This window comes from Pristiophorus japonicus, chromosome 4 (assembly GCF_044704955.1).
Source record: "Pristiophorus japonicus isolate sPriJap1 chromosome 4, sPriJap1.hap1, whole genome shotgun sequence".
In the NCBI taxonomy this organism is placed as follows: domain Eukaryota; kingdom Metazoa; phylum Chordata; class Chondrichthyes; family Pristiophoridae; genus Pristiophorus; species Pristiophorus japonicus.
The window spans coordinates 211,656,363-211,671,148 of NC_091980.1; the positions used below are offsets into that span (position 1 = coordinate 211,656,363).

General features: G+C 38.6%; 2 protein-coding genes across 4 annotated transcripts in view; both read left to right on the plus strand.

Annotated features, from left to right (window-relative positions):
* akap6 (A kinase (PRKA) anchor protein 6) overlaps positions 1 to 3,327 on the plus strand; it is a 589,551-nt gene extending 586,224 nt beyond the window's left edge. For 2 of the 3 annotated variants that reach the window (XM_070879057.1, XM_070879058.1), the window contains 2 exons: positions 1,403 to 1,543; positions 3,183 to 3,327. In XM_070879057.1, the coding sequence (XP_070735158.1) occupies positions 1,403 to 1,543; positions 3,183 to 3,239 (198 nt within the window). In that variant the 3' untranslated portion in view covers positions 3,240 to 3,327. Of the gene's footprint in view, positions 1 to 1,402; positions 1,553 to 3,182 lie in introns of all 3 variants that reach the window. The other variant, XM_070879059.1, reaches the window with a different exon arrangement.
* Positions 3,328 to 14,240: 10,913 nt separating this feature from the next.
* LOC139263260 (neuronal PAS domain-containing protein 3) overlaps positions 14,241 to 14,786 on the plus strand; it is a 1,415,846-nt gene continuing 1,415,300 nt past the window's right edge. The window contains exon 1 of the mRNA XM_070879060.1: positions 14,241 to 14,689. Coding sequence (XP_070735161.1) covers positions 14,535 to 14,689 — 155 coding nt within the window. The 5' untranslated portion in view covers positions 14,241 to 14,534. The remainder of the gene's footprint in view (positions 14,690 to 14,786) is intronic.

The window sequence follows — 14,786 nt, forward strand, 5'->3', positions numbered from 1 at the left end:
ACCATGCATGCTTGTACTTTTCACTTTTGTAACAACTCTAATGGTACTTTTAAATCTTCTAGTTCTTTAAACTTATTAACCCTGCTCAGTTTTTGAGTTGGCTTTATTGCAGCAAAATACTGCATAAGTTGTGCATTCATGACTTTAACAAAGCTCTAACAAGCACAGATTTGTTTTTGCTGAACATCTTGCATGGGTTCACTAATCCACTTTCAAAGGGGTAGGAATAGACTGTCTGGCACCACACACTGCCGAATGCTCCATTGGTGCTTTCTACTGACATACTGCTGATCTCACCTGCTAATGTTAGGAAACAGAACTACATATTGTGCTAGATACTCTACAAACATCCTTATGCTCATTACCAAGCAACATTTACACTAAGAATTTGTGATCAAAATATTTTTCTAAAAACAAAACATATGATCAAAATCTTAATATAGGTAATTGTAATTCTGGCTGATTCACCATTTATTTATGATAAATATATTGATTTTCTATTTATCGCACAATATAAAGCAAACACAGATATAGAAAATGTAGAGAGGATACTTAATGAAGAAACATAAGTCGTGATTTATATTCCAAGATTGTGCTGACCTAATAAATCATTAACAGCAGAGTTGCAAGTGGGTTGTGATTATGACTGCAATATGCATCCCACACTTTCTTATCGTGTAATCAGATGAGTAAATATCAAAATATTAAATGAAGATAAAAATTAATTTGTAGAGTGCTGACAATGCGTTTGTTTTCAATTGTGATGTGTTTCTCATGTAATTTGAAAAAGATTTCATGGAAATGGAGTTAAGTAGTACTTTAAATTTAAAATAATAATCATGCAATTTTAAAGTCTATGGAAAAGTTAACCTGTATCCCAGCAACATACTGTAGCATTTGTTTTAATCACCTATTTCATTAGATACAAATATAACAGAATCTTTTACAAAAATGTAAACTATTGCAGTTAACAGTTCTCTGTCTATGTTTCTCTCACAGCTGCCCAGTTCTTGTGCTGTTGTCTTTTAATGCTGCTGGGGAGCATATAACACTGAAACCACATTTACTCACAAAGGACATGCATCACTAAAATAAGCACAGCATCATTCATACAGGTTTTTTTTTTTAGCATTTTATTAAATATAATGTATTATACTTTGTATATTACTTAAACTGGATTGTTACTTAATAAATAAGATTTGGATAATCACAGTAAATGCTATGACATCTGAAATTTCAAGAAGACTGTCAGAATACAAGTCATGTGTAGAGTAGATTTGCTGTGATTCTCTTGATGCTGCATGGCTTAATCACATGGTATGTTTTATATTTATTAGATGTACGTGGGACGTGAGCAAAAACTGCTAATAAATCAAGTGAAAATAATTTTTCTGATTTGCAGATCCCTAGCTCACCAAAATATGTAACAGGGAATGTCAGGAAAGCTCAAAAGAGCAGAACTACTGATGCCAAACCTTCGGCTTGTGTATCCCACCACAGCAAACTTCCATGTAACTCTCATGCTGCAAGATCTGTGCCCAAGGTATAGGATGTGAGTCAAATAAACATTCTTTTCATAGGTGTAAATATTTATTGATTAACGTCCACTAAACTAGCCCTTAGAAAGCAAAAACTGTTTCATTATAGCAAACTAAGGAGTGTCTTTGCAAAAGGGGCAATTTATATTGTGGAATTGTTGGATTATGATCTATCCTAGCGCAGACTAGATCTTTTCATGGATAAGTTTGCAAAACACAGAATAAGATCACAATACTTTAGAAACCTCGCATTGCTCTTCTTTTCTTGATGGGCTTGTTTCCTCTGCAGCTACCTTGCATTCCAGTTTGAAGGTTTTTGGGGCTGCAACATACAACTCATCAGTCACATGCCTCCTACCTCATAAACTGGCTTGAAATTTAAGCAATAACCTGCATCTGCTGTGTAACTGCCAGCTATTCATTATAATTGCTATTAGTAGCTTTGCGGGCAAACAGAACACTAAATCTATCGAAAGATCTCTCCAGGAAGTATTCTGCTTGCACATCAAGCTGAATATGTTTTGTAATACCTTTGTCTTGAATTCTATAATTAGCTCAAATTCCCTTTATAAATAATTGCCTTTGGCATAATTTATTTTGACAAAAATATAGTTAATGCACTGAAATGCATACAATAGTCTTGTAAACAACTTCCTGTATCACTTGTTACTTTCTGGATTCAATGCTTACTGCTCTTCTCTTTCTTTTACTTGTCATGTTTCTATATAAATGTAGAGGTCAGTAGCAGCAAAGCAAGATCAAAGGCAAAGGTAACTAGCTAGATCGAGATATTTCTGCCTAATTTGGAAGGTGAATAAATGCATGTCTGGAGTGCCTCCTAGAAGCTGTAAAAGGGATGCGCATTACGTTAATCTCTTCAGCTGTATTCTGACAGTCATTTCTTCATAATCCTCATCACAAGCTCCTGCTCTTTGCTGCATGGTTTAATTATCCCAGACTGACTCCGCACTGTGGAAATCGAACCCTATGGCTGGCTAGACGTTATTGCTTTCATGCTGCCAGATATAGGAAAAACCTGAAGTTTAAAATATATATAACAGAATAGATATGGAAAGAATTAGTTTTAAGAATATCTGTAGTGAATGTATTTGACTGCACCATTTTAGACTCCTTGCTTTACAGATAGTTTTCATGACTTCAGGTTTTTATATTCATGTGGAGCCCAATGATTGCTGCTTTATGTATCCATTATCACTGGGCTTTGCTTCAATCAATGTTGTTTGCATATTGACATATGTACCTGAGGGTGTTGTCTGCATATTGAAGATCACAGATGAGGATGAAAGCAGCAAGAAAGGAAAGGTCACACGTGATAATTTACCTCCTCTAGTGAAGCTGTTATTAAAAATTTATAAAAGCCCAACAATTATTTAATGCCATTGTAATTTATTTTACAGTATAACTGTTACTGTGATTAGATTTTTGGTGGTAAATATTTTTATTTGGCATACATGTTTAGAAATAGCTCAAGTAGTTGTCCATTGGTAAACTCAAAGTTCTAGTAAACAATGTCAGACTTTTATTAGAGCAATTGTAACATTGCCTGTATGGAATATTGACAGAAGGAAGCATTTGTCATTCTGTATTGATACTGAACATATATTTGTCTTTCTTTCCCTCCAGAAATCTGGCTGTATCCTTGCTCCATTTTTGCCCACCTATTCCCAAGGTAGCCTCTAATCTAATTGAATCATCCTCTTCCTCACTGATATCGAAGACAAGCTCCTTCCAAATGCGAGTTTTTCATGCAGGTGTAGTAATCTGGTTGCTTCTGTTGATCCTGTGTATGGCAGTTGCTGTTACTCCCTTGTTGGTAATACCAACAGATTGCAGCAAAGTCCGGCATTTTTCTTCTTCATGGACTCCTGCCCTAAGCTACCTCCAAGGACCTCCTCCGTTCTGATCTACAGTTTATAAATGTCCTCCTTCTTGTGGAATAGGCACTTTTTGATATCTAAGGGAATACTACAGCATTTGCAAAGGTATGAAGGTGTAATTTTGTGTCAATTCCTGTAATGACATTTCACATATTAGCATACTGGAGTAATGTTTGGATTTTATGGGAGAATGTATTCATCTCAACAAGTACTCATCGGTCAGAAAACACACACACACACACACACACACACACACAAAAAGTGGGCCTTGTTATGTTAAATGTGCTGAATCCAACAAGAGGAACCATGAATATTATTTAACTATTTAACTTTAATAAATGGCAAGTAGCATAATATTTATAACAGGAGTTAATTTGAAGTTTATGTTGGGTCTCGATTATTATATATTGGTACACTTAGTGTAAGCAATGTTAAACCAACACCAACGTAGAATACATAGATCCAATCTATGCAACCCTGGAACTTATAAAACCTTATTGTGCTGTATATTGCAATTATAGGTATTTCAGTTCGGTACACGGTCAAGTTTTGTTATTTCTGCTTCTTAAGAAGGGGAAGAGAAGAAATGTTTTAACAATGTGTGCCTTGCTGTATTTCTTATACCTTTTGTTAAAAAGCTGCTTTTCCCAGTTAAAAAGTTGGCTTAAAGAGATGTGGTAGCAAGGTTATGCTGTGTGTATAATTTCTGTACATATGTACAAGAAAATGCTAACATTCATGTATGATGATATACAATGCTTCCTTGTATTGTGTTAATGTGTCCAGTGATGTGGAAAATATTAAGCCTTAAGCTGTTAGATTGCATGGGTAAATTAAAGTTGGCAAATAAAAATTAATTTATCAGACAACAAAGTGGACTGAGTTATTGGTTTTCAAAGAGGCAATCTTTCCTGCAGAATGAAAGTTAATACGTTTTTACATTTTTAAGTATAAAACATAGTGTTACAGTTTATATTAAAAATATTGTGCAGAAATATAAAACAATTAAATTATGCCACAATTAAAAACCATGAAACAACAGAGACTGACATCGCATCACTTCCCGATTCTCAAAAACCTCTAACTGTCTCATACAACACACAAAACCATAGGCTGTGACATCCGAAAGAGGGAGGAAAATCATGGATCACAATAGATCATGATATTCCTAGGCTTTACATATCAGCAAGGATGAGTGTTAACAGCAGAATTAGAGGGTGAAATTTTAACTCACCACACCCCATCTGGTGGGAATAGGGTGAGCACTCATCACTACCGTAACTGGGCCCTTTATTTAGGTGGCTAAGATGCCTGCCTGACTCAGGTGGGAGCCTCATTAATATGCAAATCGGGGTTCAATGACGTCCAAAGAACTCTGATGGCATTTTAATGGTCTACTGAGTAGAGAACTAAGAGGAGGCCCTCAAAGGCAAGTCAAAAATTTTCTTTTGTGGGGACGGGAGGAGTAGGGGTGTACCACCGAGCTCCACAAGGAAAGTCTGGACCTCCGCTGCCTGGGTTCCCCCTTTCCCACCCTCAAAATGGTCCCAATCTCCACCACGACTTAACCTTGGTGCCAGTAGGCAATTTCCAGGCCCAGCAATGTTAACTGTCCAAAGCCAACCAGCTTCCTCTATCTGCCCATTTTGTGTGGCCTGCTAGACCTATATGGGTACAAAAAAAGATGCATTGATTGTAATTAACTTGCCTTCTATTTTAGTTAGGTTTAGGTGATCTGTGGAGGATAGTTTGTGATAAAGATTTTTGTAATATGTTGAGATGTAATTGGCATGTTCACAACTCCACAGAAAATTAATGACATATTATTCCATACTGGTTGTGCACTTGGAACTGGAAAGTTCAAATAACAAGTTTAAAAAAAATCTATGATTCCTATACCAGAGATATTCTAACATACTGTCAATTTCTTCAGAGAATGCAACAAAAATAAATGTTCAATCAAATAAAGTTTAGGCATTGTACATTCCAAAAAATGCCCCATTTCACACTCCCATTTAAAGTTTGCATCTAATTAAATGCAAAAAATATTAGTTCATTTGCAAGATATCTCTGCAGGCATGGAATGCAAAACATGTAATATATGAATAACTGACAATATCAGTCTATTTAATATTGAATTTGAAGTTTTTGAGAACTATCCTAAAGCTGAATCCATTGACCACATGCTCTAAGGTGTCATAGCAAGTAATAAGGAAGTAAGCTGTGAACTGAATATTCAGGGGTATTTGACATTTCGGAAGGATAGGCAGAAAGGAAAAGGAGGTGGGGTAGTTCTGTTAATAAAGGATGAGATCAGTGCAGTAATGAGAAATGATATTGGCTCAGAAAATCAAGATGTCGAATCAGTTTGTGTGGAGATAAGAAATAGTAAGGGAAAGAAGTCACTGGTTTGAGTAGTCTATAGGCCCCCTAACAGTAGCTACACTGTAGGACAGATTATAAATCAAGAAATAATAGGGGCTTGTAAGAGAGGTACTGCAATAATCATGGATGATTTTAATCTTCATATAGATTGGACAAATCAAATTGGCAAAGGTAGCCTTGAGGACAAGTTCATAGAATGAATTTGGGATGGTGTCTTAGAACAATACATTGTGGAACCAACCAGGGAGCAGACTATTTTAGATCTGGTAATGTGTAATGAGATAGGATTAATTTATGATCTCATCGTAAAGGATCCTCTAGGGAAGAGTGATCATTGCATGTTAGAATCTCATATTTAGTTTGAGAGTGAGAAATTTGAGTCTCAAACTAGTGTCCTGAACTTAAATAAAGGCAAGTACAAAGGTATGAAGACAGAGTTAGCAAAATGGACTGGGAAATAGATTAAAGGGTAAGATGGTAGATAAGCAGTGGCAGACCTTGCTGAGAGTTATGAAATAGCTCCATAAAAGATATATTTCAGTGAGAAAGAGAGACTCTAAGAGAAGGATGAACCATCCGTGGCTAACTAAAGAAGTTAAGGAAGGTATCAAATTGAAAACAAAGGCATACAATGTTGTGAAGATTAGTGATAGGCCAGAGGATTGGGAAATTTATAGAAACCAGCAAAGGATGACTAAAAAAATAATAAAGAGGGAGAAGATAGATTGAGAGTAAACTAGCAAGAAATATAAAAACAGGTATATAAAAAAGTTGGTGAGATCACACCCGGAGTACTGTGTATAGTTTTGGTCTCCTTATTTAAGAACGGATATACTTGCATTGGAGGCAGTTCAGAGAAGGCTCACTAGATTGATTCCAGAGATGAACGGGTTGTCTTAAGAAGAAAGGTTGAGCAGGTTGGGCCTATACGCACTGGGGTTTGAAGAATGAGAGGTGATCTTATCGAAACATATAAGATTCTGAGGGGGCTTGATAGGGTAGATGCAGAGAGGATGTTTCTCTCATGGGGGAATCTAGAACTAGTTTCAGAATAAGGGATCACCCATTTAAAACGGATATGAGGAGGAATTTCTTCTCTGAGGGTTGTGAATCTTTGGAATTCTCTACCCTGGAGAGCTATGAAGGCTGGGTCATTGAATATATTTAAGGTGGAGATAGACAGATTTATGAACTATAGGGAAGTCAAGGGTTATGGGGAGCGAGCAGGAAAGTGGAGTTGAGGCCAAGATCAGATCAGCCATGATCTTATTGAATGGCGGAGCAGGCTCGAGGGGCCAAATGGCTTGCTCCTGCTCCTATTTCTTATGTTGAGAAGTAGGGGATTCTTGACAAAATATTTACTATAAGGAAGATACTTGAAGACTTCAAAATGGCACAGATGCTGGACTAGTTAATTTTAGATTAGTTAAATTGACATTATATTTGTATTTCTTGAGGATGTGCTGAAATTAATAGATGAGAGACAATCCAATTCATATTATATAACTTGACTTTCAAAAGAATTTAGAGGACCATAAAACAGGCAGGGGAATTGTTATGTTCCTTCTCAGCAACCTAGAGAACATGCTGTACAAGGCTAAGGGTACTTTTATCATTTATATACATTGGGTATGAAGCACCAATCTACGAGACAAAATTGACATTTTTGCCTTATCTTGTTCTGCAGATTCTTATGATCTGAATCATATTGTCTTGTGTATAAATAGTTAAGAAATGTTGAGCTTTATTCAAGAAATCAATGTCTATATTTTCTTACTGCTTGTGCTATAAAGGGAATAGTGCATAGCAAATAGTTGTGCATGGGTTTCATTTCACCACGTGCATGGGATAAAACCCATCTATAGAATTTCTCCATCAGATATTCCTGATATATCTCAGGAAATTTACAATACTGTGTCAATAAGTCATATAACTGTCAATGAATGATATAACTGACATGGACTACTACTTATATGAATATTTGTTTTATTAAGCTTTTTTCATATTTTGAAGTAGAATGCATGAGTCACACCAGATAAAAGTGCCTAAATTAATAAACAGTATTTTCCATGCTTGAAATATTGCGATACTGTCACTCTATTAGTAGTTACGTACCATACTGCCTTTTTTCTTTTGTCCTTATCTGCAGAATAAGGAGGAATTCCATACACTAAACAGAACAATTCAAAGATTTGTGATACAAGGATCAATTAGGGAGAAAAATTGATTGAGAATTCCAATCTGCCACTTGAAGTTATTTCTTATTAGACTCACATGTATAAATATGAGTTAACGAAATAAATGATTCAAAAGTAGCAATGACCACCTGCAAAATATATGCACAAATTGATATATTGGTGCCACCATGACTATCTATGCTTCAAGCATATATTTTGTGCAACAAAATGACTGCTTCAAATTGAAGAGGCCTCATTATGTGTTATGCCATTTATCCAAAATAACCATGAATCAAAATAATAATCTATGATAATTGAATAACATATTGCTGACCAGTTTCACTTTCACCCCCGAGAACTTCCATATTGGTGATGCCCAGAACAGGAATTCCATTTAAAGAATTATTTCTGTAATGCTCTTAATATAATGCCATTACACCATTTCTCATGTAACCAATTAAGTTTCATGCCTTAAAACTTTAAAAATGTCAACTGAAATTTTGATTCTACATTTCACTATGTAATGCAGATGCTGTCAAAAACAGTGTTGAACTCAGTGGTGACTTTGCAGCTTCTTTATTTTTCAATGGAAGATAAAACAACCTAAATGTTTTCAATATAAAATTATAAGACAAAGTAATTACACCGGTCTCTTATTATACCCAAATTAATTCCCTTAAACAAGATATACAAAAGCCCCATTTACTTAAATTATACTTGCTTTTTTTTTAGATGTTCCATGCTTATAAATAAGGATATCTATTTACCAAAAAATGATTAATATACAAAAATGAAGAGATTTCATGGTTGATTTTTAAGATTTTAAATTGCACTTTCAAGTGCTTTCATTTTTGTAGAGGAGTGTAACTGCTGTTAAATGTTGGCGTTAATGTCAATGCCAACATTTACAGGGTCTAAATTTAGAAACAAAAGTATAATTGATGCACTCCAGTGTTAATTTTACAGTTTTGTAATTGATTTGAAAGTTATAACTAGCTTAAACCAACGTGTTTTACCATACCACCACACCTATGAAAAACTCAACTTTTGGTTCCCAAGAGCATTCACCATTACTGTTGCTAAGTGAAAGGGCGAAATAAAGAATCTTCACTCCACAGTTTTGTCTGGTTATCTCTCTCCCTCTCCCAATTAGTATGTTGGAATCAGCCAGGCATTTTTCTAAACACAATCAACTCTTTGTATACTGTTTTTATTTAATAGAAATATCGCCTCCCATCTTTCCAAATTGCTATGTTGGTTAGATCAAGATTCAGTTTACTTTTTCAGACCATTATCTTTATATATTGCACAATTCTGTTTCCATTCTTATCCGTCAACGAAGGAGTAGTTGGTAGTCATCACCTTAACAATCCATCCCATTCTCAGAGGTGTTTCGTTGGAATTGACTGCTCCTTTGGTGGGTCGTCTAGTTTTTGGTGCATTATTGTGATGTTTAGGTGGAACGAGAGAACTGGATTTAACATGGCCTGCCGGTTTAAGGTTACTTCTGAGGTAAATAATGTGGAGAGATGAGCCAAATTGAGACCAATTAAAGGCTAATTGTTGGGAGGTATTCTGAAGCTTGGCAGCTGCTTGTAAATTCCCTGCTCCAGGCCTTGGGGAGAAGCCAGGATATCGCTGTCAGAAGACCAGCTAGAAATGACCAGCTTTCTTTTTTTATATACTTTTGATACTTTGAAGTGTGGTGGAGGTGCAAGACTCTGAGATGTAAAGAACAACTTTGCAAATGTGTACTACTAGCAGGGAGCTTTGCTCACTGACCACACATAGCAGGAAATTGCAGTCACACTCCTTGTGATGTTCTGTACTTTAATTTTAATGAATTGGAAACAGTATGCATTTGCATGCATAGTTTCCTTATATGTGCAGCCGACAGGTAGAACTCCCCACCTATTGCATTCATAAAATGGACCCTATAGTATAATGGGTAGTGGTAATGATTAGAAATCTAGGCGAGCAAATTGTGAATGACCTTGCATAGTAAGTGAAAGGCATGCTGTTACCAAAATAAGCCCTTTAAAAAATCAAATAGTTTCAAAGAGTCGTTATTGACATTCATATAATTTTTTCTTTTATTCCATCCATTTCTGTTGATTTTACAATATTTTTGTTCAACTATTGATTGCTGATGACATAAATTATCAGCTTCAATGAGCTACTGAAGATAACAGTGTCCAAGGATTGTATCAACATTAATGTAAGGGTGATTCACTATCAACTGTTTGTTAATTCATCTTCCTCACTTTAACTACCTCCATAATTTTCCCGAACCAAGAAGCCCTCTAATCATGCCACCAGCACTTACTGTTTAAAGAAAATTATTCAAAAAGCACATAGAATATTAGGATTCACCTATGTAGGGATGTCAATTAAAATATTCTAGTGGTTACAGTCTCAAATATATTGGCGTGGAAATTCCAACGTCCCAAGCCCGTACGAAGTCTCTACAGACCCGGGAAGGCATCGGCAAAGCCGATTTTCAGCGTGCAATTCGCATGCGCTGAAAACCAGCTTTTCTGATCTGCCAAGCTGGAGCTTGACAGATCGTAGACATCTCAGGAGCGAGGACATTTTCTACAGGCAATTAGCGGGATTTATGCATATCTTGCCCGGCAAATGTCCTCAAAACTCTTGCGCCTGATAGAAGCAGGCGCATAGCCTACTTTTACAGGCATAAGAGTTTAAAAACATATCAAAAACATGATTAAACTAAAATTTTAAAAAGCATATTTATGTTAAAACCCTGTGCACACTCGGGAAATGTTATTTTAAACCCTAACCCTAACTTTTTTTTTAAATCGGCAAATGTTTTTCTTTAAAAACCATTTATAACAACTTTAATTTCTATTAGTGTATTATGTGAGGTGTTTTTTAAATGTTTTATGTGTTTGTGCGTTTTGGGGTTTTTCTCATTCATAGTAATAAGAGAGTCATAACTTATGAATCTCCTATTACCATGAATGAGAAAATACTTACCTGTGATTGGGTGTCCAGGCCTACGTGACTTCTGCGGATGTCCCAACATGAACGCGCTGCGACGCGCAGTCACGAGAGGCCGCCGGACTGGGATCTCAAGCGGGTGCAGCCGCTTAAGCTAAGTGCGCATTTTATTTCTATTCTACAGTGCCTTGCCCGCGGGAAGTCCTCGAGAGGAATTTCTAGGCCACCTGGGCTGGATTTTCCGGTCTTTTGCAATCCGGGTTTTGCCCCGGAGCAGCGTGAAAGGTGGCGGTGAGGTCCCCAGCGCCCCGCCGCAATCCTCCAGTAGGGTTTTGCGGCGGTGCTGAGCAGCACCACCAGGAAAAGCTGCGCCAGGTGTGCAACGCACCTGGTTGCAACACCGGCACGAGTTTTGAGTCTTGCCTGACCGTCCACCTGGAAGTGCGCCCGCAATGACCGCCTGGGAAATCAGAGTGGTCCAATGATCCCTTCGGCGGAGAGGAAGGTAATGAACTCCAAAAGTAAGTACGTGTTTTTTGTGCAATTTGTGTTGTGGTAACGTGGGCAATGTTTTAGGAATGTTTTTGTGTTTTTAAAAAAAAGGTTTTCCCTCCCCCCTCCACCTTCAGGCCTCTCTCAGAGGGCTTCCTTGCGCCAAGAGGTGTAAAACGCCTCCCTTAGCGCTGCGCCCCCTGACGCAGGGCCCAGATACCCAAACTTAAATACTAAGGCACACACTATTCCCGGCCGCTAATTTTCCCGCCCCGTCGCCATTATCACCCCGAAAACAGAAAAGCCTAAACCATCCCAGGGATAGTAAAGGCACACAAACCCCATATACTCATTCTCCCATTTCCACTGCAACACTGATCGTAATGGACGCCGCTAACATTTCTCTTCCCAGAATCTTCAGAACATATTTGTACTACTTATTGCGACTAAACCCCCGATACAAAATAATTTTAATGAAATGAAGATTGTTTTGTTTCTGATTTGACGAAACCATCGTACGCCTGCAACCTGCAGTGTTGCGTTCATTGTGCTCATAATCATCCCATCTTCTGCTGCGAGTACAGATGGGACAAACTATCGGAAGATCGAGTCTAAACGGCAAAATAATTTTCAGTAATTTAAAATCCAGAAATAAATGAAATAACATTTTATAGGGTGCATGCTTTCATGTGCATCGGATGTAACCGATCATTCAAACGGTTTTGTTACTTTCAATTCCTGCACGAACTCAAACCAAAATGACAATTATTTTTAATGCTGCAAACACACCATTATTACCAGCATTTCCTATTCGCCTGGGGTCTCGAACCTATTGAACATTCGGCTGTCCTCATTCTGTTCGTGTGCTAATATATTTTGTGTTAATGGTTTAGACTACTCACAGACACCAAACGTTAGAATGGATCAAACGGATTTGTATTCGCACAAGTACAATTTCGTTTCCTTGCACTTACATCACTAGAACAATCAAAAAATTGTTGTATATGGTGCTGTGGGGTACCGATCTCATTTAAAATAGACACTTTTCTGCGTTGGACTCGCAGATTTGCCTCTTTCCATCTGTGTTGTATTAAACGGGCTGTAGAATACTCGGTGAGAGTAATATAAACAACGATACCTGGTGGTCGATATCCCCTTACAAATAAAAATGTGTTGAAAAATTAACACTGGAGCACATCAATTATTTTTGAAATTAAACTGAGCTCGTATGTCAACTAAGGTATCTCCTGTAGAATTTCAAAGTCGTATTTCTTTAAATACCGATACGATATCTATGTTTACCTGCAGCCCGTTTTAAAGTTTGAGAATTGAATACAATTGTATTTTGTGAAGGTGAAATACCACTAGCTCAGAGAAAAAAACATGCAAAACGCGAAACATATCGAAGTTTTCTGCAGGCACCAACCTCGGAGTTTCCAAGAGGAGAAAGTGAAGAACCGCTGTTAATACAGGTGTTAGTATTGTCGTGGGACAGGGTCGGTAAACCGACTAAATTGCAAATTAGACGCACGACGATGTGCGATATTTTAGGTAGCATTCAATATTATTTGAGAGGAAATTTGTTGCAAATAGATCTTTGAAAGTTTTCCAATTCGCTGAAATACCTAATGCGCGCTCCCGGCGTATTAGGCAAATAGGAAACATTTGTTGAGTGTGATAAGGACAGCCACATATGTGAGTGCAAAGCAATGACACTCCTCGGGTGGCACTCTGCACGGAAAGTATCGCACAGCGCAGGCCGGAGTGGCCAAGGTTTAGCCACAGCGAGTGATGAAGAACTTCCGAATAATACCATTCAGGGATCAGAGGCGCGTGCCACTGATCACCCGTCTCTGGAGCTCGCCTATGATTTGTTTAATTTCCTAAACTACAAACCATTGACCGGGCACACAAAGTTAATCTGCATTCTTCCAAGATTTGATGGCGTTTGCAAAGCAGATTGGGACGATTTTCACAACCACACAATCAGTGTGCATTATTTAACAAGGCTATACAGTTTTATATTATTGTCGCCCAATTGTTAAATTTCTGTATCTACAATCTTAACCAAACAAAAATGCAACATTGCATTTTCTAATAATGCATTATGTGCTATTTAGGGACAGCCATAAAGTATTGATATTGCAATAGGTGTTTTGAAGGTACCAGGTCAGGTCTTACAGGTGGCGGCTGCGCCGGCGCCACGATCGCGCGCTGCTATTGATTGATACCCAGCGAGCTGAGCGCGCGCATTCCCGCCCGCGGGTCGGTCACCGGGCGAACACGGCAGCAGAAAACACCCATTCTGTTTCATGTCAGGCGTGACGGTGCGGACAAACGCCTCAACATCATTTGAATACTTGGCGCTGGACAGGAAAGACACACAAATCATTCACTTTATTTTATTTTAAAAAGGTTAAAATACATTTCAACATCTTATGGATGGCATCGGTTATCTATGCACCGGGTGCCAGACCAGACTCTGCGAGGAACGGCTTTTTCATGAAGGGAAACTAGAATAGTTAACGTGCACTTTCATCGCGCGGAGTTCCAGCTCGTGCAATTCGTCCCAGCTCTCCAGCTCGAGCTCCTCTCCCTAACGTTCCAGAGCTAACGGTCGGCAACTGCCTGCACGCGCGCGTCCCCGCGCTCTCGCCGCCCCCTCTCCTCGGAGGGGGAGGGTGCGAGGTCCAGAGAGTGCTGCGATTGGTTGCGAGGCGATGCGCGCCAGAATTGCTATTAAGTCTTAGCGAACCAGCGACAAGCTGCTTGGTTCCAGATAAGGGGCAAGTTGGTATTCACTTTCTCCGGGCAAATTGCAGCAAGTTTGATAGCCGTACCCCCCTCCTTCCCTCCTCTGACTTTCTCCCGAGCGCCGGACTCAGCATGCCCTCCCCCACTGTCTAGCTGTCTGCAGTACTTAAATAGAAAGGAAATAAATAAGGAAGAGATAAAGGGCAGCCCACCCTCACGGCGTGGAAGTTATCACTAATGGGATTGAAGTTCAGTTCACTGCTCAAGGAGAAATTGCAGTTCAGTAAGACGCAACCGTGGAGCTGGTCGTTGGTGATCGTAGCGCGGGGATGATCAGAATTTTCCCGGATTTCAGCGTACAAGTAACGGCAGCAACTGGTGGAGGAGGCGGCGCGGTTACTGCTGCACCTGGAGTGGGAAGGACTGCTGCCGCCGCCGCTAATGGGACGCCCCAGAACGTGGGGCTCACATCCTACCAACAGCGGTAAGTGTCTTGCTGCCTCCAGTCAGATATCTTTCACACTGTCATAGTCTCACCGCACGCAGCAAGTCTTCAGCTACTCCAAACGTAAATCATCCCT